At 49.0% G+C, this 23,615-nt stretch overlaps 3 protein-coding genes across 3 annotated transcripts; 2 read left to right on the top strand and 1 right to left on the bottom strand.

The window, feature by feature from the left end:
- Nucleotides 1-13,028: 13,028 nt before the first annotated feature.
- LOC132583906 (histone H1-like) lies at nucleotides 13,029-13,801 on the top strand. The gene has a single exon (XM_060255649.1). The coding sequence runs from the start codon at nucleotides 13,083-13,085 to the stop codon at nucleotides 13,734-13,736; it is 654 nt and encodes a 217-aa protein (XP_060111632.1). The 5' UTR covers nucleotides 13,029-13,082; the 3' UTR covers nucleotides 13,737-13,801.
- Nucleotides 13,802-14,543: 742 nt separating this feature from the next.
- LOC132584299 (histone H3) lies at nucleotides 14,544-15,053 on the bottom strand. The gene has a single exon (XM_060256150.1). The coding sequence runs from the start codon at nucleotides 15,012-15,014 to the stop codon at nucleotides 14,604-14,606; it is 411 nt and encodes a 136-aa protein (XP_060112133.1). The 5' UTR covers nucleotides 15,015-15,053; the 3' UTR covers nucleotides 14,544-14,603.
- A 7,212-nt stretch (nucleotides 15,054-22,265) lies between these two features.
- LOC132584306 (histone H4) lies at nucleotides 22,266-22,725 on the top strand. The gene has a single exon (XM_060256157.1). It carries the CDS (start codon nucleotides 22,363-22,365, stop codon nucleotides 22,672-22,674), a length of 312 nt encoding a protein of 103 aa, XP_060112140.1. The 5' UTR covers nucleotides 22,266-22,362; the 3' UTR covers nucleotides 22,675-22,725.
- Nucleotides 22,726-23,615: the final 890 nt, after the last annotated feature.

Consider the following 23,615-nt stretch of genomic DNA (forward strand, 5'->3'; position numbering starts at 1 on the left):
GATTGACTGTTAACCCGGCCTCTTTGGACAGCGGGGCTGTCCTTGCTTCCTTGTGGATCACATTGGGGAAAAGTGATGGCCTTTGTGGGTCAGCCTCTGTAGCCGCAGGATCCACAAGATGCTGCCGCCCTGGCATTTGAGGGCTAGGCTTCAAGTAGGAAGACAGACCCCCGTGGCACAGAGTGTTAAAGCTGCAATACTGCAGTCCTAAGCTCTGCTCACGACCTGAGTTTGATCCCTGGTGGAAGTTGGGTTTTCAGGTAGCTGGCTAGAGGTTGACTCAGCCTTCCATCCTGCTGAGGTCAGTCAAATGAGTCCCCAGCTTGCTAGGGGGAAAGTGTAGAGAACTGGGGAAGGCAATGGCAAACCACCCCGTCAAAAGTCTGCCGTGAAAACGTGAAAGCGACGTCACCCCAGAGTCAGAAACGACTGGTGCTCGCACAGGGGACCTGACCTTTCTTTTCTTTCAAGTAGGAAAGGATAAACCACAAGGACTTGACGCCCCAAGTGCAGTGAGGTGACAAAAGCATGTCCAGCCCAAGGGAGGGACGGTGGCTCATTGATAGAGCATCTGCTTGGTAAGCAGAAGGTCCCAGGTTCAATCCCCGGCATCTCCAAAAAAGGGTTCAGGCAAAAAGGTGAAAAACCTCAGCTTGAGACCCTGGAGAGCCGCTGCCAGTCTGAGTGGACAATACTGACTTTGATGGACCGAGGGTCTGATTCAGTATAAGGCAGCTTCATATGTTCTCCACTGGCTCTTCTTTCAAAAGTGCTCTTCCAAAGATAAGAGAAGCCATGTTGGATGAGGCCAGTGGCCCATCCAGTCCAACACTTCGTGTCACACAGTGGCAAAAAAAACCAGGTGCCATCAAGAGGTCCATCAATGGGGCCAGGGCACTAGAAGTCTTCACACTGTTGCCCCCTCAAGCACCAAGTGTCATGAGCCCTGACACCAAGAACCTAAGAGAAGCCATGTTGGATGAGGCCAGTGGCCCATCCAGTCCAACACACTGTGTCACATAAGGACATAAGAGAAGCCATGTTGGATGAGGCCAGTGGCCCATCCAGTCCAACACTCTGTGTCACACAGTGGCAAAAAACTCCAGGTGCCATCAAGAGGTCCATCAATGGGGCCAGGACACTGCAAGCCCTCCCACTGTTGCCCCCCAAGCACCAAGTGTCATGAGCCCTGACACCAAGAACATAAGAGAAGTCATGTTGGATCAGGCTACTGGCCCATCCAGTCCAACACTGTGTCACACAGTGGCCAAAAAAACCCAGGTGCCACCAGGAGGTCCATCAGTGGGGCCAGGACACTACAAGCCCTCCCGCTGTTGCCCCACAAGCACCAAGAATACAGAGCATCCCTGCCCCAGACAGAGAGTTCCAACAACACCCTGTAGCTAATAGCCACTGATGGACCTCTGCTTCAGATGCTGATCCAATCCCCTCTTGAAGCTGGCTATAATTGTAGCTGCCACCATCTCCTGTGGCAGTGAATTCCATGTGTTAATCGCCCTTTGGGTGAAGATGTCTCCAGGGCTGCTGGAGGTGGGTAGGTTTAGATCATTTGCACTCGATTTGGGACCGGCTAATGCCGCCTCTCCCAATCCCGCCCAAATAGCCTAGTAGCGGTCCATCTGAATAAAATGCACTGTGGTCGTGGACAGCCAGTGTTCCATCTAAGCTGAGTTAGCGTGAGCTAGCTCACAGATTTTTAGCCTCCAGCTCACACATTTTTGTCTCAACCCAGAGCGCATTTCATTTCTTCAGTAGCGCATGACTTTAATACCAGGAGCTCACAAAGTAGACTTTTTGCCCACAAGACTGCAGCTTAGAAGGCACTTTGATTGTGGCATCCGGCCTTTCGCTTTTCCTCCGTTCTCAGGGGCACGGCTTATGGGCAGACATGCCTTGGAACACATTAATCAAAGGGCTCGGAAGGCATTTTCTCTTTTTAAAAATCTCCTTTGGGTTTCGTATCTCAGCCTTTCCCCTTTCTGCTACTTTCCCCCCGTTTCTGGGCTCAGGAGACAATTCTTGGTGCTCTTAGTGGGCTTGGGTCTGGTCCTTCAACACCGCAAGCGAGTATAGAGTGACTCCAGCCTCCTTTGCCAACAGCTGCATCTTTCGCTTCTCTGAAGAAAGATCCCAGGTTTTCTGGCAAAAATAGCAGGCATCTTGCACAGAACTGAGAACTTGCCAAAGAAGAACCGAGAACTTGCCATTCTTCTCTCAAAGAATGCTATTTTTTTTTTTTGCCAGCGAATTCAGCTCCTGCGATGGAAGGCCGGGGATGTCACAGATCATGGGGTTAGTTAACATTTCTCCCTCTTCCCCCCTCACTCGTTGATAGAGATTTCATTATTGGACAAGCCCAGAGGGGCAGCCCTTCCGCTTTTCTTGCAGATTGTCTGTCCATGGGAGGAGGTCTCTTGGGCATCCACGTTTGTTCCACAGTTTCTGTGACTGAGTCTTTAGCTGAATAAAGGCACTTGCTGTCTTTTCGCCGGCTGTGTTTTCAGGTGTTTTGAAGATGATGATATTGGATTTATATCCCCCCCTCCACTCCGGAGAGTCTCAGAGTGGCTCACAATCTCCTTTCCCTCCCCCCCCCCCAACAGACACCCCTGTGAGGTAGATGAAGATATTGGATTTATATCCCGCCCTCCACTCCAAAGAGTCTCAGAGCGGCTCACAATCTCCTTTCCCTTCCTCCCCCACAACAGACACCCTGTGAGGTAGATGAAGATATTGGATTTATATCCCGCCCTCCACTCCGAAGAGTCTCAGAGCGGCTCACAATCTCCTTTCCCTTCCCCCCCCCCACAACAGACACCCTGTGAAGTAGATGAAGATATTGGATTTATATCCCGCCCTCCACTCCGGAGAGTCTCAGAGCGGCTCACAATCTCCTTTACCTTCCTCCCCCCCAACAGACACCCTGTGAGGTAGATGAAGATATTGGATTTATATCCCGCCCTCCACTCTGAAGAGTCTCAGAGCAGCTCACAATCTCCTTTCCCTTCCTCCCCCACAACAGACACCCTGTGAGGTAGATGAAGATACTGGATTTATATCCCACCCTCCACTCCGAAGAGTCTCAGAGCGGCTCACAATCTCCTTTCCCTTCCTACCCCACAACAGACACCCTGTGAGGTAGGTGGGGCTGAGAGGGCTCTCACAGCAGCTGCCCTTTCAAGGACAACCTCTGCCAGAGCTATGGCTGACCCAAGGCCATTCCAGCAGCTGCAAGTGGAGGAGTGGGGAATCAAACCCCGTTCTCCCAGAAAAGAGTCCGCACACTTAACCACTACACCAAACTGGCACTCAGATGTTGGTCTGTCTGTGGCAGTAGAAAAGAGCAAGAGTCCAGGAGCACCAAAGTCTTACTAATGCATGGCTATAGGATGAGGGAGACTTGTCTTAGCAGTAGTCTGTGCGAAAAGGATCTGGGGGTCTTAGTGGACCATACGGTGAACATGAGTCAACAGTGTGATGCGGTGGCTAAAAAGGCAAATGCAAATTTGGGCTGTATCAACAGACATATAGTGTCCAGGTCACGTGATGTGATGGTATCGCTTTGCTCTGCTCTGGTAAGACCTCACCTGGAGTATTGTGTTCAGTTTTGGGCACCACATTTTAAGAAAGATATAGACAAGCTGGAACGGGTCCAGAGGAGGGCGACGAAGATGGTGAGGGGTATGGAGACAAAGTCCTATGAGGAAAGGTTGAAGGAACTGGGGTGTTTAGCCTGGAAAGGAGGCGGCTGAGAGGTGATAGTATCACCATCTTCAAGGACTTGAAGGGCTGTCCTATAGAGAGGATGGTGTGGAATTGTTTTCTGTGGCCCAGGAAGGCAGGACCAGAACCAAGGGGTTGAAATTAAATCAAAAGAGTTTCCGGCTCAACATTAGGAAGAACTTCCTGACCGTTAGAGTGATTCCTCAAGTGGAACAGGCTTCCTCGGGAGGTGGTGGGCTCTCCTTCCTTGGAGGTTTTTAAACAGAGGCTAGATGGTGATCTGACAGCAACAAAGCTCCTGTGAATTTAGGGGGAGGTGTCTGTGAGTTTCCTGCGTTGTGCAGGGGTTGGACTAGATGACCCTGGAGGTCCCTTCCAACTCTATGATTCTATGATTAACTTCCTAACCGTTAGATTGGTTCCTCAGTGGAACAGGCTTCCTCCTTGGGAGGTGGTGGGCTCTCCTTCCTTGGAGATTTTGAAACAGAGGCTAGAGGGCCATCTGACAGCGATGTGGAGCCTATGAATTTAGGGGGAGGTGTTTGTGAGTTTCCTGCGTTGTGCAGGGCGTTGGACTAGATGACCCTGGAGATACTTTCCAAAACTCTAGGTTTCTATGATTTTATGAACATTTGTAGCAAGGGAGAAACTTGTGAATCACTGCTCGCTTCTTCAGATAGATACAGCTAGAATGTGATATATAAGGACAGATGAACTCATCCTAGCCATATCTGAGGAAGTGAGCAGTAACTCCCAAAAGCTTCTCCCCCACCACAAACTTCATTAGTCCTTTAAAGTGCTGCTGGTCTCTCGTTCTTTTCTACTGCTGCTGCTGCTCGCCTTAATGCAGTATGACCTAAGGAAAGTTCCTCTCTTGACAATTGCCACTCATTTGCTTGACATATAAAACGAAAGAGGTACCACATCAAGAAAGGGCACATGAGAGGACCCTTGGGCTCTATTTCCTCTTTTGTGTTCCAGGATCTTGGCCATAGAACACAACCAGAGAATCCGAGAGTTGGAAGGGACCTCCAGTCATCTAGTCCAACCTCCTGCGCAATGCAGGAAACTTACAAACACCTCCCTCTAAATTCGCAGGATCTCCATTGCTGTCAGATGGCCATCTAGCCTCTGTTGAAAACCTCCAAGGAAGGAGAGCCCAGGAGAGCCAGTTTTGGTGTAGTGGTTAAGTTATCTGGGAGAACCGCGTTTGATTCCCCAATCCTCCACTTGCACCTGTTGGAATGGCCTTGGGTCAGCCATAGCTCTGGCAGAGGTTGTCCTTGAAAGGGCAGCAGCTGTGAGAGCCCTCTCTAGCCCCACCCACTCACAGGGTGTCTGTTGTGGGGGAGGAAGGTAAAGGAGATTGTAAGCCGCTCTGAGACTCTTCGGAGTGGAGTGGCGGGATATAAATCCAATATCTTCTTCTTCTTCTTCTTAAAAACATAGAATCCGAGAGTTGGAAGGGGCCTCCAGGGTCATCTAGTCCAGCCCCCTGCACAATGCAGGAAACTCACAAACACCTCCCCCTAAATTCACAGGAGCTTCATTGCAGTCAGATGGCCATCTAGCCTCTGTTTGAAAACCTCCAAGGAAGGAGAGCCCAGTTAAAACATAGAATCCTAGAGTTGGAAGGCACCTCCAGGGTCCTCTAGTCCAACCGCAATGCAGGGAACTCACAAACACCTCCCCCTAAATTCACAGGATCTTCATCGCCTAACCTCTGTTGAAAAACCTCCAAGGAAGGAGAGCCCACAACCTCCCGAGGAAGCCTGTTCCACTGAGGAACGGCTCTAACGTCAGGAAGTTCATAGAATCATAGAGCTGGAAGGGGCCTCCAAGGTCATCTAGTCCATCCCCCTGTACAATGCAGGAAACTCACAAACACCTCCCCCTAAATTCACAGGATCTCCATTGCTGTCAGGTGGCCATCTAGCCTCTGTTGAAAAACCACCAAGGAAGGAGAGCCCAGTTAAAACATAGAATCCTAGAGTTGGAAGGGACCTCCAGGGTCATCTAGTCCAACCCCCTGCACAATGCAAGAACTTCACAAACACCTCCCCCTACACAAACTCCCAGTGACCCCTGCTCTGTGCCCAGAAGATAAGAACAAACAAAACAACTGTGTTATACAACTACTACGTAAATTTGTCTTTTTATAAATAAACTTTTATCACTAAATTTGTGTTGCTGAAGAACTACAGAAGACACCAGGATATCTTTATTTCTTCTTGATGGTCAATATACTGAGTTAATATCCCAGGTAAGTATCTTGTAGCAGTATTCGCCTCCCAGAGTCCGTGTGTGGAGTGGGCGGCATACAAATTTAAGGTAAAATAAAATAAATATTCAATGAGTTCACCGTTCAAATTATGTTCTATTTTCTCTCTCCTTAGGGATAGAATCCCACATAGGCTGTGAAGGACGATGGAACGTTGAAATGCTTAGATGTTTCCCCAAGGGGAGGTTGAAATACTTTTGTGTTTCCTGACATGTCACAGTCACAGTCTCTGAATTGCACTCCCACACTTCCTCTCAGTTTCAAAAGCTGATAAAGTAGAATATTTATAAAAATTACAAAGTTACTGTTCTATAATACAGTTGCTTTGTTTGCTGTTAGTTTCTGCACCGTGTTCTGCCTGTATAACTTCCATGCCCAGAAGATTGCTAAAAACCTCCAGGATTCCTGGCCAATCTGACCCAGAGAAAATTGCTGCCCGACCCCAAAGTGGCCATCAGCATTTCCCTGGGCGTGGAAGAAAGAGTCACTAGAACTGAGCCCTTCCTGCCCTCCTTCTCATGAGCTAATTCACAGAATTGACTTCTTCAGAGGATGGGGCACGTCTCCTCCACTGACCAGGGACTCACTATTCTTTTTGCTTTATGTATTTATTTGCTTCATTTAAATCTCACCTTTCTCCCTCACGGGGATCTGAAGCAACTTCCATCCTTCCCCTCTCCGTTTTATCCACACAACAACCCTGCGAGGGAGGTGAGGCTGAGAGTATGTGACCAGCCCAGGGTCACCCAGCAAGCTTTCATAGTGTCTGTGCCAGGCAGACCCTAGTCAGACACTCTGAAGTGCTCCGTCACACTGGCCAGAGCACCACGACAGATACCCCCCCTTCCTTCCCTAAACTAAGTCTTGTTCTTCACAACTCTGTGAACATATGAAGCTGCCTTATACTGAATCAGACCCTGGGTCCATCAAGTCAGTCTTGTCTACTCAGACTGGCAGCAGCTCTCCAGGGTCTCAAGCTGAGGTTTTTCACACCTCCTTGCCTGGACCCTTTTTTGTTGGAGATGCCAGGGATTGAACCTGGAACCTTCTGCTTACCAAGCAGATGCTCTGCCACTCAGCCACCATCCCTCCCTTAAAGCCAGGTTCATATGAACATATATGAACCTGCCTTCTACTGAATCAGACCCCCTGCATCCATCAAAGTCAGTATTGTCTACTCAGACTCTACTCAGTCTAATCGGCTCTCCAGGATCTCCAGCTGAGGTTTTTCATGCCTCGTTGCCTGGACCCTTTTAGTTGGAGATGCCGGGGATTGAACCTGGGACCTCCTGCTTCCCAAGCAGATGCTCTGCCACTGAGCCACCGTCCCTCCCCAGACCAGCAGTGGCTCTCCAGGGTCTCAAGCTGAGATTTTTCACACCTGCTTGCCTGGACCTTTTTGAGTTGGAGATGCCGGGGATTGAACCTGGTACCTTCTGCTCACCAAGCAGATGCTCTAGCACTGAGCCACTGTCCCTCCCCAAACAGACAGTATGCCACAGGCTGGGACCCAAGGCCTGCGTTTCCTCTAAGCTACGTGCCTGAGCAGCTGCTTGGTAACACCAGCAGCCACTAGCGGGCTGGGTCTAAACATATTGGTTGCCAGGAGACACAGGGGGCCCACCCACAACTATAAGGCTGCCATTTAATTTCTATCGAAAATAACTAAGATTTTCAAAAAATATATAAAAGTGGAAAAAAGGTACAATTAAAACTTCTGCAAAATGTACTGTATATATTTTTAGTAATTACAGTGTTACCTATATTGTACATTTTACTGGCAGTCTGCAGTAGATATTAAATGTCAATACAGGTTGCATTTCCTCCAGGGGGAGCTGTTCTCTGCCAGCTGGAGATCGGTTGCAAAAGCGGGAGATCTCCAGGCCCCACCTGGAGGCTGGCAACCCCACCTCCTGCAAAGCACCCATTTCCTCCAGGGGAGCTGATCTCTGCCAGCTGGAGATCAGTTGCAAAAGCGGGAGATCTCCAGGCCCCGCCTGGAGGCTGGCACCCCCACCTCCTGCAAAGCACCCATTTCCTCCAGGGAAGCTGATCTCTGCCAGCTGGAGGTCGGTTGCAAAAGCGGGAGATCCCCAGGCCCCACCTGGAGGCTAGCACCCCCACCTCCTGCAAAGCACCCATTTCCTCCAGGGGAGCTGATCTCTGCCAGCTGGAGGTCGGTTGCAAAAGCGGGAGATCCCCAGGCCCCACCTGGAGGCTGGCACCCCCACCTCCTGCAAAGCACCCATTTCCTCCAGGGGAGCTGATCTCTGCCAGCTGGAGGTCGGTTGCAAAAGCGGGAGATCCCCAGGCCCCACCTGGAGGTTGGCAACCCTACAAATTTTAGCTGCATGACAGCAATAATATTGGGACTTCTATTATATTTCCAAGCTACTAAAAGGTCATTAACATTTTTAACATATTTCCTAATGTTTAAGGGGGCCGCGGCCCTGCTTTCAGCAGCAGTCTGCAGCCCTGCAGGGTTTTCCACTGCCCTTTTCCCGTGTGAAGAGGACAGCAGTTCTACCCTGTTCAGAAGAAGATGATCTTGGATTTTTACCCCACCCTCCACTCTGAATCTCAGAGCGGCTCACCGTCTCCTTTACCTTCTTCCCCCACAACGGACCACCTGTGAGGTAGGTGGGGCTGAGAGATCTCTCCCTGAAGTTGCCCTTTCAAGGACAGCTCTGCGAAAGCTATGGCTGACCCAACAGCTGCAAGTGGAGGAGTGGTTCTCCCATAGAAGAGTCCACACCAGAGCCGGATTAACAATTAGGCCAAGTAGGCACCGGGCTATGGGCCCCCACACCTTTAGGAGCCCCAGGCTGGTTTCCCTCCCTCTTATTCCCCCCCCCCCCCTGCTTGCAGCCCTCCCAGCCTGGACGTGCGGCCAGCAACTGAGCTGCTCTTGGCCCGACTTGCCTCGTGCGGCTGCTGCTGGTGTCGTTGCCAAGTTTGCCTCTCTCTGCCTCTCCCCTGCAGCTTTGTTAAAGGGGCTTTTGAGAAGGTGTCTGCGTGCTGCAGTGGAGGCCGTGGGCAGTGGGGTGGGTGCTCAGGCTCTGAGATAATTTGTGAGGCCCCCCCTCCCAAGATTTCGACTGCCTAGGGGCCCCCACAGGATTTAATCCAGCACTGGTCCGCACACTTAACCACTACACCAAATTGGCTCTCTTAGGATGTGAACTGCTCTGGACAGTAGGCGGGGGGTATAGAGGGCACATTTCAAGTGGAGGCTTGAGAATGTTTCTCCACACACACCTTTCTGTGCCGTTTGAGCCGGCTACAGCAATAGAATTGTTATAAGCAACGTTCCCTCTAAGCTGCAGAGTCTTGTGAGCAAAAATTCTACTTTGTGAGCGACTGGCCTTAAAGTTGGGAGCTGCCGCATCAACGAGTGCGCTCGGGGGTCGTCCTTCCTGAGCGAAGACAAAAATGTGTGAGCTGGAGGCTAAAAATCTGTGCGCTCGCTCACGCTAACTCAGCTTAGAGGGAACACTGGTTATAAGTCAGGGTGAGACCAAGAGACGGAGCCGCAACAATCACAGTGCCTATCTACACAACTAGTCTGATACTCCCACCCACCCACCCCCCTTTTACCTTTCCATTTTTAACTCCATGAAGAACTGGGTAAAGTCATCGCGTAGGAACTGATTTCCAGATATGGAGGAAGAACTCTGCTCTTGGGGCGGCTGAATAAATGCAAAAGACGAAAACTGTCTTGTGGGATCTTCAAAACAATGTGACTGGTCGAAGCTTTCCTGTATCAACACAACAGAGCATCAGAATGTCAGAGCCTTGCTGGATCAGGCCAATGGTCCATGCGGTCCAGTATCCCATTTCTAGCTGTTGAAGATTTTAAAGCCGAGCTTAGATGACAGGTGCCTCAGTATGTTGTAGTCTCTGGCACCCTGCAGTTGGCATTCAGATACACTGGGTCCGGAGGCTCAGTTTATCTACTATGAATAAAAATGTCATTGGAATAGATAGATGCTCAATATTGCTTCTGAACATCGGCGGCCATGCATACGTGAGCAGTATTCAGTGGAAGATACCAGACAGCTGTTATGTAAGAATCCAAAATTTACTTAGGACGTTTATCTGCCATGTTGAATTCCATCAGGAGAATTTTCCAGCAAACAGAATAATGGAATTGAGATACAGTACCGGAAAAAAAAATTAGAGGCAAACATTTTAAATCTGCCATACTTTCTGAAGGTGATAAGGAGCTACAAAATGCTCATGTTAAGAACAAAGCAAATGCTTTGGAATTCGAAGCACTTGGATCCTGGGTGGATTTAACCCCCCCCCCCCACACACACACACACAAACCTGTTACTCTCCTTTGCAGGCAACTTTCCTGTTATCAAAATAGTTTAAATGTCTAGAACATCTTTTCTTACCCACAGATAGCCCTTTAATCTTAAACAACTCATCCGCAATAATACAACATTTACTTGGAACGTGGACACTGGTACCAGAGTCTGAAATATATCTAGATGCCAACTTTGCTGCCACCCCGTCCCCCCCAGTGGACCTAACCACATCATCTGCACCATCTTAAGCTCTTCACTTGCCAGTCTTCTTGTATATGCCATTAAATGCCAACCATGCCCCTCAGTTCTCGACATAGGGCAAACAGGTCAAACCCCATGCTAATGGATACAAATCTGACATCAAGAACCACAAAACGGAGAAACCCTACCTCCCAAGACTCTCATTAAAAAGGTAAAGGTAAAGTCCCCTGCGCAAGTACCAGTCGTTTCTGACTCTGGGGTGACATCGCATCGCGACATTTTCGTTGGGGGACCTTAAAGAAGCTATTCTATTGGGAAAGAATTTCAGAAACAGACTAGAATGAGAGATTGCAGAGTTACAACTTGTCGTCACAACGCTGAGGACAATGGAACCCGCAGGGTTTAACAGAGATATCCGGGTGTCTTAAATCTCATTACGTATGCTGATGAGTGCGCCCATCCGCTTGTAACCTTTTTTTATTATGCTGTATGCTAATTTGCTGGTCTCCTCAGGTTTTACCAATTGCCTTAATCCAATTTAATTATATCTAAGCTACTTCCGCATTTTGGAGTCTAATCAGGCCTTCCTGACCGCACCCTCCCCACCCTCTCTCTCCCTTTATGTCCTGGTTGGTGTGACTTGACTTCTGTCCCATGGGACCTGAGCACCCAAGAGTGCTTAGACCCAGAATAAAACTTTTGTTGGTCTTAAAAGATGCTACCGGGCTCAAACTTTTTCCTGCTGCTTCAGACCAGCACTGTTGCCCACCTGAATCGAAGTCAGGAGCAGTCAAAACTTGCTTAACATAAGAGCCGCACTGAATAAATGTTACGTGTTTGAGAGCTGTAAAATGGGAGGGAGGGAGGAAAATAGATGGGGAGGGGGAGGTGAAAAGAAAGCAACTTCAAATGCATTCTCCAAGTTACCAATTGGCTTGGCAAAATGATTTAAAGAGACAAATGCTTTCTCCAAGCTGGCTGACAAGGCTTTGAGTGCCACACAATATGTCTGAAAGAGCCACAGTTTGGCCACCCCTGATCTAGGTTAAGAAGCAGTATGAAAGACCTCTGCCTGAAACCCTGGAGAGCCGCTGCCAGTCTGAGTAGCCAATACTGACCCTGATGGACGGATGGTCTCATTCGGGATAAGGTAGCTCCATTACAAGATAATGCATGGAATGGAGAAAATAGAGAAAGAAGTCCTTTTCTCCCTTTCTCACAATACAAGAACTCGTGGGCATTCGATTAAATTGCTGAGCTTAAATTGCTTCAGTTGGGTTAGAACGGATAAAAGGAAATACCTCTTCACCCAAAGGGTGATTAACATGTGGAATTCACTGCCACAGGAAGTGGTGGCGGCTACAAGCATAGCCAGCTTCAAGAGGGGGTTAGATAAAAATATGGAGCAGAGGTCCATCAGTGGCTATTAGCCAGAGTGTGTGTGTATATACACACACAACAAGAAGTCCAAGCCCTTGCCACATTTGGCCACTATGTGACACTGAATGTTGGACTGGATGGGCCATTGGCCTGATCCAACATGGCTTCTCTTATGTATTTTTGCATTCCGCTGTCGATTAAAAGGAAGGAGAATTCTGAACCAGACACGACGGCAGCTAGTGGCGTTTTTCAGGGCAAGCACCCACACCAATAAATGCGGGCTAACTCGTGTAAAATCTACCGGGGTGGAGGGCGCTTTGGTTATAATAGAACTTGGTTAAATATAGGGTTTTTTTTACATTAGGCGAATAGCTAGCCAGCTTCAATAGGCGAGAATGCGTTTCCATCTTGTTTGTATTGGGAGCTCCCGGAGGGAAACAAAAACACCAGGCAAAGTACAAAAAAAAGGGGGGGATCAGGTTTTGTGAATAAACGGATGAAGTTTTCAACGATCAGGCCGACCAGGCTTTTTAAAATCTCTACAATCCCTTCGTATCTCGCTGCGGCTCGTTTTCGGGGGGTCCCGGAGCCATCGCGCTTCATGTCCCTTTACTCCCAAGCTCCTTGTCAGATGTGTTACTTGACCCGCTTCAAGAAGCGATTGTGACGAAGGGACCGGCCAGATCCCCTTCTTTCCTTCACCGTCGAGATGTAGACCCTCTAGGCTTTCGGAACCGCCAGTTGCCGCCGCCCTGGATCCAAAGGACCTTTTGCTATTTTCAGCCAAAAGCAAAAGTTTGCAAATCTGGAGGCAGCCAAAGCCGGCGCCCCTAGAGTTCCCGCTTCGTTTCCAGGCCAACGCCGATTCCCCCGGGCGTGAAAACCAGGCCCCCGAACCGGGGCATTCTCCCCAAGGATCCCACCGGGAATGGGCAAGATTCGCCAAGGGGCTTTCGATTAATCGGGTGTTTTGTGGCGACCAAGAAACACAAAGTTGCAGCGAGCGCGGGGGACCTGCCTGGGTCTTGGAGAGAGGTGCCACGAACGCACCAATCAGCGCGCAGCTCCTCCCCTATAAATACCAGGCAGCTCCTGCGTGATTCCTATTCGGCTTTTCTGCTTTAAAGAAGGAAGTTGTAGGAATCGCGTTTTAGGGCTGCAAGATGACCGAAGAGGCTCCTGCTGCGCTCGCCGCGGATCTCCAGCCCGCAAAGGCGCCGGCGAAGAAGGCCAAGAAGGCGGCGGTGAAGGCGCGCAAGCCGTCGGGCCCCAGCGTGACGGAGCTGCTGACCCAGGCCGTGTCGGCTTCCAAGGAGCGCAGCGGGGTCTCCCTGGCGGCGCTCAAGAAGTCTCTGGCGGCCGCCGGCTACGACGTGGAGAAGAACAACAGCCGCATCAAGCTGGGCCTGAAGAGCTTGGTGACCAAAGGCACGCTGGTGCAGACCAAGGGCACGGGCGCCTCGGGCTCCTTCAAGCTCAACAAGAAGCAGGTGGAGGAGAAGAAGGGGGCGGCCAAGAAGAAGCAGAGCCCCGCCGGGGCGGCCAGGAGCAAGAAGCCCGCCGCCAAGAAGCCGGCCAGCGCTGCCAAGAAAGTCAAGAAGGCGGTGGGTGCCAAGAAGAGCGTCAAGAAAGTGACTAAGAAGCCCGCGGCTTCAGGAGCCAAGAAGGCGGTAGCCAAGAGTCCCAAAAAGGTGGCCAAACCCAAGAAAGTGACCAAGAGCCCCGCGAAAGCTCGCACGGCGAAGCCCAAAGCCAAGCCCAAGACTCCCAAAGCGAAGGTAGCTAAGCCCAAGAAGGCGGCGCCTAAGAAGAAGTAAGACCCCCCCAGTTCTCAGGCCAAGGAGCGCGCTCCAAACCCCCCAAAGGCTCTTTTAAGAGCCACCCACCATTTCCTGAAAAGAGCTGAATTTGCAGTATATATAATATGGTTTCGGAGAGTAGCCTTGTGTTGGTCTGCAGTTGGAACAGCGAGATTGCAGCCCCATTCTAAGACAACGGGTTGGTATGGTTACATCCTGGATGCAACTTGGGTCTTAAAATGGTGCTTGTGTTTGAAACGCATTTTAAAGCACCTATTTAGAATAAGGTAGAACAAAGCAGGAGTCAAACTAAATTCAGAATATAAACTTTCGTATGCATGCATAGTTCTGCAGACGGAGATAGGTACATAAGGTAGTGATTGGTAGCACTCGCCTGTGACAACTGCTTTCTATAGACACCCCCCCTACACACACACACACGTTTAAAATAAGTCTTGAAAATGTTGATAGATCCAAATGGGCAGCCGTGGTTTGATGCAGTAGAACAAAGTAGGAGTTAAGTGTACCTTAAGACCAACAAAGTTTCCTTCCGAGTTGGGCCAATGGGTGGGGGGGACATCTGGGAGACTCAGTCCTCACACCATGGAAACAACCGGGTAATTTTGAGCCAATCACGTACCAGCCCAACTCCCCTCCCAAGGTTGTTACGAGAGTCCCTACATGAAATAAACGCCGAAGTATAGTTCTAAGTGAAAACTGCTACATCCATTACGGAATTTAATTACACGCGAGTTGCAACTTAAAAAAACCGTTAAGCGATACAATTATATGCACTAAATGAGTCAGCCATTTTGTGACTTTGTGGTGGCTCTTAAAAGAGCCTTTGGGTTGTTTTTTTAAAGTTCGAAGTTCTTTCTGGAAGATTTAAGCCCTCTCCCCGCGGATGCGCCGGGCCAGCTGGATGTCTTTGGGCATGATGGTGACGCGCTTGGCGTGGATGGCGCACAGGTTGGTGTCCTCGAAGAGCCCCACCAGGTAAGCCTCGCTGGCCTCCTGCAGGGCCATCACGGCCGAGCTTTGGAAACGCAGGTCGGTCTTGAAGTCCTGCGCGATTTCCCGCACCAGCCGCTGGAAGGGCAGCTTGCGGATCAGCAGCTCCGTGGACTTCTGGTAGCGCCGGATTTCCCGCAGAGCGACCGTCCCAGGCCGGTAGCGGTGAGGCTTCTTCACGCCCCCCGTGGCCGGAGCGCTTTTCCGCGCAGCCTTGGTGGCCAGCTGCTTACGGGGCGCCTTCCCGCCGGTGGACTTGCGAGCGGTCTGCTTAGTACGAGCCATCCTTCAACACTGCTGGAACACACCGCAATAGCATAAACTGGCTGGGGTCTAGCTATTTATAGGCAACTGCTCCCGTTCTGATTGGCTGAAGGGTGTCCAGCGACCGTTGGGACAATTTGAATTTCCCGCGCTTTGCAGCTATTGGCTATATCGCGCGAGCCCTGACTGGCTAATCCTAAGCGAGAGGCGAGGTGGGCTTGTCTTCGGGAAGGACGTCCATTGGATAGCTTTCTGCCTAGACGGGCTGCATAGTTTTCCTTCTGGTCGGAATCAGCAAAACCGTCTCTCTGATAATGCAAGTGGGCAGCCGTGTTGGTTTGAAGTAGTAGACCAAAATAGGAGTCGATTGCACCTCTAAGACCGACTTAGTTTTATTCAGAACGACAGCTTTCGCGTGCATGCACGCTTCTTCCGACGAGGAATGAGGGAAAGTAAGCAGAGCCATATTTAAATAATTGGAGGCGGTAGCCTTTTAGGCTATTGTAGTGGTTCTGAAAAGAGCCTTGGCTACAATTTGTGCACACTGACTGCCGGGTTCGCTCCTCACAGACCTGTCCGCAACTTCTCTTCGAGGGAAAGTGGACGTTAATGGGGGTCCCAGCGCCCAGGACCACCCCCGCTGAGAGCAGGAGTGGCCAGTGCTTAATACAAGAGCCAGGTAGAATAAATGTCAGATGTTTGCGAGCTACAAGACATGAACGTCAGGTGTTTGAGACCAGGTAGGCAGGAAAATAGATGGGGAGAGGTGGAAAGAAAGCAATTTTAAATGCATTTTCCAAGCGGCTGGCTGGCTTATTGATTTAAAGAGATAAATGCCTTCTCCAAGCCTGCTGACCTGGTGGTGAGGACTTCAAAAGCCACACAACATGTGTGAAAAAGCTAGTTTGGCCACCCTGCCCTAGAGCCTACCAGAAGTCTACCAACCACCATGTGCCTTTCCAGATGACCACTGCCACAAAATTGACCATGTCTAACCCTGGACTCCTGCATGCGAGGCGGGTCATGTATCCATAGTCCCACTGAAGAAAGTTGAAAGGCGGCGGGGGTGGGGAGGGGATGCTTCGGAAGAAATGCACTCTCCTCTCTCCCTTCTTGCTGGTGGGGAACTGTCCAGAGGACGAATTAAAAATGCAGAGCCATTTGGAATCTCCCCTTGACGCTGCCATGTGTGAGACGCAGAGCCGGCTACTTAAAGATAAAGGTAGTCCCCTGTGCAAGCACCAGTCGTTTCTGACTCTGGGGTGACGTTGCTTTCACAACATTTTCACGGCAGACTTTTTACGGGGTGGTTTGCCATTGCCTTCCCCAGTTATCTATACTCTCCCCCCGGCAAGCTGGGTGCTCATTTGACCGACCTCAGAAGGATGGAAGGCTGAGTCAACCTCAAGCTGGCTATCTGAAAACCCAGCTTCCGCCGGGGATCGAACTCCCGTCGTGAGCAGAGTTTAGGACTGCAGCTTTAACACTCTGCGCCTCTTATAGGAGCAGGGAGACCTGGGTTCAAATCCTAGCTTGCCATGAAACTCACTGGGCGAGTCCTTCCCTCTTAGGTTAACTTACTCTCACAGGGCTACAGTGGGGGAAAAAAGGTGGGAAAGGAAACCACTGATGCCACTCTGCGCTCCTTGGAGAAAGGGAAGGATAAAAATTGCACTAAATAAATAGCACTGCCGATGGTAGGAAAAATGCCTGACTAGAAACAGATAAAACAGTTCAGTTGCAGCCATGTGACTAAAGAAGAATTGCAGATTTATACCCCGCCTTTCTCTCTGAATCAGAGACTCAGAGCGGCCTACAATCTCCTTTCCCTTCCTCCCCCACAACAGACACCCCGTGAGATGGGTGGGGCTGAGAGGGCTCTCACAGCAGCTGCCCTTTCAAGGACAGAGTCTCAGAACGGCCTACAAATTCCTATAGCTTCTCCCCCCACAACAAGACACCGTGTGAGGTGGGTGGGGCTGAGAGGGCTCTCACAGCAGCTGCCCTTTCAAGGACAGAGTCTCAGAGCGGCCTACAATCTCCTTTCCCTTCCTCCCCCACAACAGACACCCTGTGAGGTGGGTGGGGCTGAGAGGGCTCTCACAGCAGCTGCCCTTTCAAGGACAGAGACTCAGAGTGGCTTACAATCTCCTATATCTTCTCCCCCCACAACAGACACCCTGTGAGGTGGGTGGGGCTGAGAGGGCTCTCACAGCAGCTGCCCTTTCAAGGACAGAGACTCAGAGTGGCTTACAATCTCCTTTCCCTTCCTCCCCCACAACAGACACCCTGTGAGGTGGGTGGGGCTGAGAGGGCCCTCACAGCAGCTGCCCTTTCAAGGACAACCTCTGCCAGAGCTACGGCTGACCCAAGGGCATTCCAGCAGCTGCAAGTGGAGGAGTGGGGAATCAAACCCGGTTCTCCCAGATAAGAGTCCACACACTTCACCACTACACCAAACTGGCTCTCCGTATTGGCTGAAGGCATATTTAGAGGGTGACAACTGTGGAGAGCGTGGTGCAGACCTTGGCAAGGAGACAGGAAAACTTGGAAGCACTTTGGGATGGGGGGGGGCAGAACAAGGATGGAGTAGAGGCTGTCCTCTCCCTTCTTGCTGGCAGGAAACTGCCCAGATGGAATTTTTAATGTCTGGAACAGTTTGGAATGTCCCCCCTTGTTCTTCGTGCACCTAAAACAATTCTGTTGGGAGGAAGATCCTACTTCAGGAAGCAGCAACTCCGTAGCAGTTTCTGCGCCAAACTAATAGGCCTCGGGATTCTCTGAGAAAATATCAGGCTGGGGTAAAGGAGGAGCAACAGGGGTCATGGGAAGAGAGGTGCAAAGGGGCATCGCAAAGTCTTTCGAGATAATATCCAGAACACCACCAAGCCTGCAATCCGCTCTCTGGCTCTCCTGTCCTGCTTTCCGTGACAGAGCTTGACTTTTGCTTCTGATCTCGCTTACTAGAGAGCAACAGAAATGGAGCCGCAGCAAGGACCATCAAAAGCACTAAGGCCTCCGGTATTTTCACCCTTGCGGATTCGAACACAGCTGAGTTCTGATTGGACGAGGACACACTGTGAAGTTGACATCCAATTAGAACCAGAGTGCCAGTTCCAGGCAATGAGAAGACCAGTTGTTTTAAATTAACCAATACTGTAAGGGGTCAGTTATCAATAAAAATACAATACTCTCTAACCTTTTTGGTTTGCGTGTTCTGCTTTGAATAAAGAAGAAAAAAAAAAACTTCATCTGCTGATCCAAAAGAAAAATACCCCAACCCAGTCTGCATGATGCTTTTTAAAAAATTAGGGTTCCACAATTTCCTTCATAAGGAAATGCAAATAATTGTGTTTTTTGTGGAATGCAATTGTTTTATAGCCCCACCCTTTAAAAAAAAAGCACCTGGAAATTCCTGGATAGCAGCTAACATCTGTTCACAGCACAGAACTTGGCTATAGCAGGTCTTTGTCTCCCATCACCTTCGTTTAAAAAAAAAAAATCTCTCCGAAGAAAAGTTCTGGAGAACGAGAAAGCTGACATTTGTTACATACCTTTTGTTTGGGCTTAATAACAGGTATTATATGGTCTGTGTTCTATATTGAAATAAAGCAGATTAAGGCCATGCGTTCTGAGATACCTCTTTGAGAGTGCTATGCCTCTTTAAATGATAACTAAATTTTATTCCAGCATTAATTTTTGGTAGTCTGGCATCCAGAAGATGATGATATTGGATTTATACCCTGCCCTCCACTCCAAATCTCAAAGCAGTTTAGTGTCCTTTCCTCCCTCCCCCCCACCCCGACAAAAGACACTCTGTGAGGCGGGTGGGGCTGAGAGAGCTCTCCCAGAAGCTGCCCTTTCAAGGACAGAGGCTCAGAGCGGCCTACAAACTCCTTTCCCTTCCTCCCCCACGCCAGACACCCTGTGAGGTGGGTGGGAGTGAAAGAGTTCTCCCAGAAGCTGCCCTTTCAAGGACAGAGGCTCAGAGCGGCTTACAATCTCCTTTCCCTTCCTCCCCCACAACAGACACCTTGTGAGGCGGGTGGGGCTGAGAGAGCTCCCCCAGAAGCTGCCCTTTCAAGGACAGCTCTGCGAGAACTATGGCTAACCCAAGGCCATTCTGGTTTTCATTTATGATAGAATAATGCATTGGTCTGCAAAAGGCTGCAGCCTTCTGTGTTTTAGTTGCTGGCTTGATAAAGGCCAGAATTAAAAATGATTATTTAAATTATCCATTTTTTAAAAAAAAATTAGTGTTATAGCTAGAGTTGTCAACCTCCAAGTGGAACTTGATACTCTCCCAGGATTACAGCTGCTCCCCAGATGAGATCAGTTCCCATGGAAAAGATGGGTGCTTTGAAGGATAGTTCTGGCTGGTTTTGCATCAGGGGGTGTGGCCTGATATGCAAATGAGCTCCTGCTCAACAAAAAAGCCCTGTGTGAAACAATGGTGATGCCCAGGAGGTGTGGCCTAATATACAAATGAGTTCCTGATGGGCTTTTTCTAAAACCTGCCCCCCCCCCCGGATATATTCCTCTGAGGTCCTCTCTCCCCAGATCCTGCCTTCTCTAGGCTCCAACCCTGAAGCTACAGGAATTTCCTAACCTGGAGTTGGCAAGCCTAGTTATAGCCTAGCTTTCTCAATGAGATTCAAGGCAGGCTAGCTACAGGGTAAAAGCAATATGCTCATACAGTGTGGAATCTTCAGTAAACCATGGAATGCTATAGGATTAAAAGGAAATGTTTGTTCTATTGCTGTTATTCTCAGGCCCTGGCAATTTCATAGGATTGGCTCCTGAGCTAGCTCAGGCTATGCCAGCTCTTATCCATTGGTCAAAAAGGTGATTGCAAAGATGCAGAATGAGGACCTGAAGAGTGAAGCAAATAAATATGTCGAAATAGGAGACTGGTGTGAAAACTTACCCTCCTTCATTGTGGAATACTAAGAGTAATTAACTGAAACCTGTTGCACTCCGTACGTCTTCTCGCAGGCATGGAGGTTACGACCAACCAGTGTTCCCTCTAAGCTGAGTTAGCATGAGCTAGCTCACAGATTTTTAGCTTCCAGCTCACACATTTTTGTCTTAGCTCAGGAAGGATGACCCCAGAGCACACTAACTTATGCTGTAGCTCACACCTTTAATCCCAGTAGCTCACAAAATACAATTTTTGCTCACAAGACTCTGCAGCTTAGAGGGAAGATTGCTAACAGCATCCTTTTGTTTGATGTAGAAGAAGATATTGGATTTATATCTTGCCCTCCCCTCTGAAGAGTCTCAGAGGGGCTCACAATCTCCTTTCCCTTCCTCCCCAACAATAGACACCCTGTGAGGTAGATGAAGATATTGGATTTATATCCCGCCCTCCACTCCGAAGAGTCTCAGAGAGGCTCACAATCTCCTTTCCCTTCCTCCCCCACAACAGACACCCTGTGAGGTTGGTGGGGCTGGAGAGGCTTTCCCAGCAGCTGTCCTTTCAAGGACATCTCTGCGAGAGCTATGGCTGACCCAAGGCCATGCCAGCAGGTGCAAGTGGAGGAGTGGGGAATCAAACCCGGTTCTCCCAGATAAGACTCCACACACTTAACCACTACACCAAACTGGCTCTCCCATGTAGGATAAAGGTTGTGCAGTATTACGTCTCCTCTGTCACCAGATCAGGGGGAAAAAATCATTTCAATATTCACTGCATTACATCACAATCACTATTCTAAATGAAATAAAATAAATAGGATGTATAACCCTTCTTGCTGAGAATACATACGGTATGTATGAACTGAATGAGTTTAGCGTACATAGTAAGAAAGCAATCCCTCATAAATCCTGGGGGTGGGTTGTTTTGAGTGTTGTAATGTCCTTCCAGTACATTTTGTGGGTAGCCTCAAAGGAGTTGTTGTACTGCAAAGGAACTTCAAGTGCAGACTGGAAAGGGAAATTGCTGAATTACAAGTTATCACGACACTTGGAACAACCCCCTCTCACAGGATTTAACAGGGATATTGCTTTCTTAATACCTCACGACCAATATTCCCTCTAAGCTATGGAATCTTGTGAGCAAAAATTCTGCTTTGTGAGAGACTGTCATTAAAAGACATGAGCTACTGCCTAGATTAGCTTGCTCTGGGGCCATTAGATAAAAATGTGTGAGCTGGAGGCTCAAAAACTGTGAGCTAGCTCACACTAAATCAGCTTAGAAGGAACACTGCCCACTACGTATGCCATTTCCATTCAGTTCTTACACCTGTATTCTCACCAAGAAGGGCTATATACAACTTCTTTAATTTAGTGTATTTCATATTTGGAATAGTAGATTAAAATAGTGATTGCAATGCATTTCTCTGATTTGGTAAAAAGGGAGGCATAACAATGCACTACAAATCACCCCACCTCAAATAAAAAAAGATGTTATTCGTTACCGCCATATTTGAGAGGAGAAAGATGGAGTGTAGCAACAAGGCCTGTTAATTACTCCTAGTGCTCCACAGTTAAGGTTACATTTACACATCTGTTTCCAATGTTGCCATTTTTACTTGCTTTACTGTTTCCCCCTGGAATTAAATCCAGTCCCTTATAAACCTAGCTTGTTATTCCTGTTTGCATCACATTTTTATTATGTTGTATGCTGACTTCTGCCTTGAATGTATAGACTGGTAAATTCAATTTCATTGTACCCGAGGTGTATGCACAGGAAAGCACGTACACTGAATAAAACTTTGTCTTAAAAATGCCCCTGGACTGAAAACGTTGTTGTCTTGTAATTAGATCCAAGCGGGCAGCCATGTTGGTCTGAAGCAGTTGAACAAAGCAGGAGTCAAGCGACACCTTTAAGACCAACTCATTTTTATTGAGAACGTCAGCTTTCGTGTGCTCTTAAACACACTTCATCAGACAAGGAATCCAGCACAGGGAGCAGAGCCACACAGAGCTGGTAGGCAGTGGCCCAGAATGCAACATGGTACAGATTTAAGAACCAATGACAGTGAAGTGAAATTATCTGGTAGGCAGTGGTTTAGAATGTAAAATGGTACAATGACAGAATAGTAAAAATAACAAATCAAGAGCATGCGGAAGCAACAAAACAGCAGTATGCATTAAAATTAACAAATTGAGCAAAGCTTTAATCTGAGTAGCATGAGCATGCGAAAGCAAAACAGTAGTATGGCTACCAGCATCTTGCGACTTCATGAAGCCCGCGTTCTGATTGGATAGCTTGGAAAACCTTTGGCACTGATTGGTTGTCGTCAAGAGCCTATGAGGTTTGACAATTTGGGCAGTTTTCAGTTTAGTCGGGCTGCTTTCTATAAAAACCCCCATCCAAGGCTGTTCTTTTTCTTTCTTTCGGAGTCGTACAGTAGAGAAAGCAAGGATGTCTGGGCGCGGCAAAGGAGGCAAAGGGCTTGGGAAGGGAGGCGCCAAGAGGCACCGCAAGGTTCTCCGCGACAACATCCAGGGGATCACCAAGCCCGCCATCCGCCGCCTTGCTCGCCGCGGAGGAGTGAAGCGCATTTCGGGCTTGATCTACGAGGAGACCCGCGGGGTGCTGAAGGTCTTCCTGGAGAACGTGATCCGCGACGCCGTGACTTACACCGAACACGCCAAGAGGAAGACAGTGACCGCCATGGATGTGGTCTACGCGCTCAAGCGCCAGGGGCGCACCCTCTACGGCTTCGGGGGCTGAGGCTTCCGCCGCCAACGACACAGACGCACAAAAGGTCCTTTTAAGGGCCACCCACGTCTCCATGGAAGAGCTGATTTGCCATGTCCCATTTTGTGATGATGAAGACCGGTTGTAAGGCGCACAATATTAAAACAAGCTTTTGAGTACAGCGGCACCTTTAAGAGCAATAAATTTTAATTTTTAAAGGGATGTTCGGATGTTGTTTTCATGGCGACCCGCCTGAATTGCAACATTTAAGCAATTACGAACGAAGGCTTTAAAGCGTTTAAACTGGTTGCTTTGTTCTGGGGTGGGTCGTTCGAGAGGTATTTCGTATTAAAAGGATATATTTTCCAGTTCCTGTGAAATTCTTGTGATTCTAATGGGTGGGTCGTTCGGGAGGTATTTCGTATTAAAACGGGATTTTTTTTTCCTTCCAGTTCCTGTGAAATCCTTGTGATTCTAATGTCACTATTTTAAAAGGGAACGTTGGCTCTCCAGATGTTTTCTGCCTACAACTCCCATCAGCCCCAGCCAGCATGGCCAATGGCTGGGGCTGTTGGGAGTTGTAGGCAGAAAACATCTGGAGAGCCAACGTTGCCTACCCTGAAGTGGAATGAGCAGAGCAGCGAATAAGGGGACGCACAGTAAAGGGGATCTTACCGCAGCCAATAACTGACTGCTGCGGTTAAATGGCTGAAAGCTAAACAAAGGGAAACTGATGAACCCAGACGGAACGGAAGAGATGTTTGTCGGGAAGGTCGGAAATCTTGAAGCATGTTGTGTTTTGCGCATTTGAAGCGGGGGATTTAGCTGTTCCTTATTGACAATAGCTGGGGCTGATGGGAATTGTAGGCAAAAAAACATCTGGAGAGCTACCGTTGGCCACCCCTGTGTGGATCCGGCCGCTCGTGCTGAAGAGTTCAAATGAATGCAGCTTTTAAAAAACACTTTCCCCCACT

This window comes from Heteronotia binoei, chromosome 15 (genome assembly GCF_032191835.1).
Source record: "Heteronotia binoei isolate CCM8104 ecotype False Entrance Well chromosome 15, APGP_CSIRO_Hbin_v1, whole genome shotgun sequence".
In the NCBI taxonomy this organism is placed as follows: domain Eukaryota; kingdom Metazoa; phylum Chordata; class Lepidosauria; order Squamata; family Gekkonidae; genus Heteronotia; species Heteronotia binoei.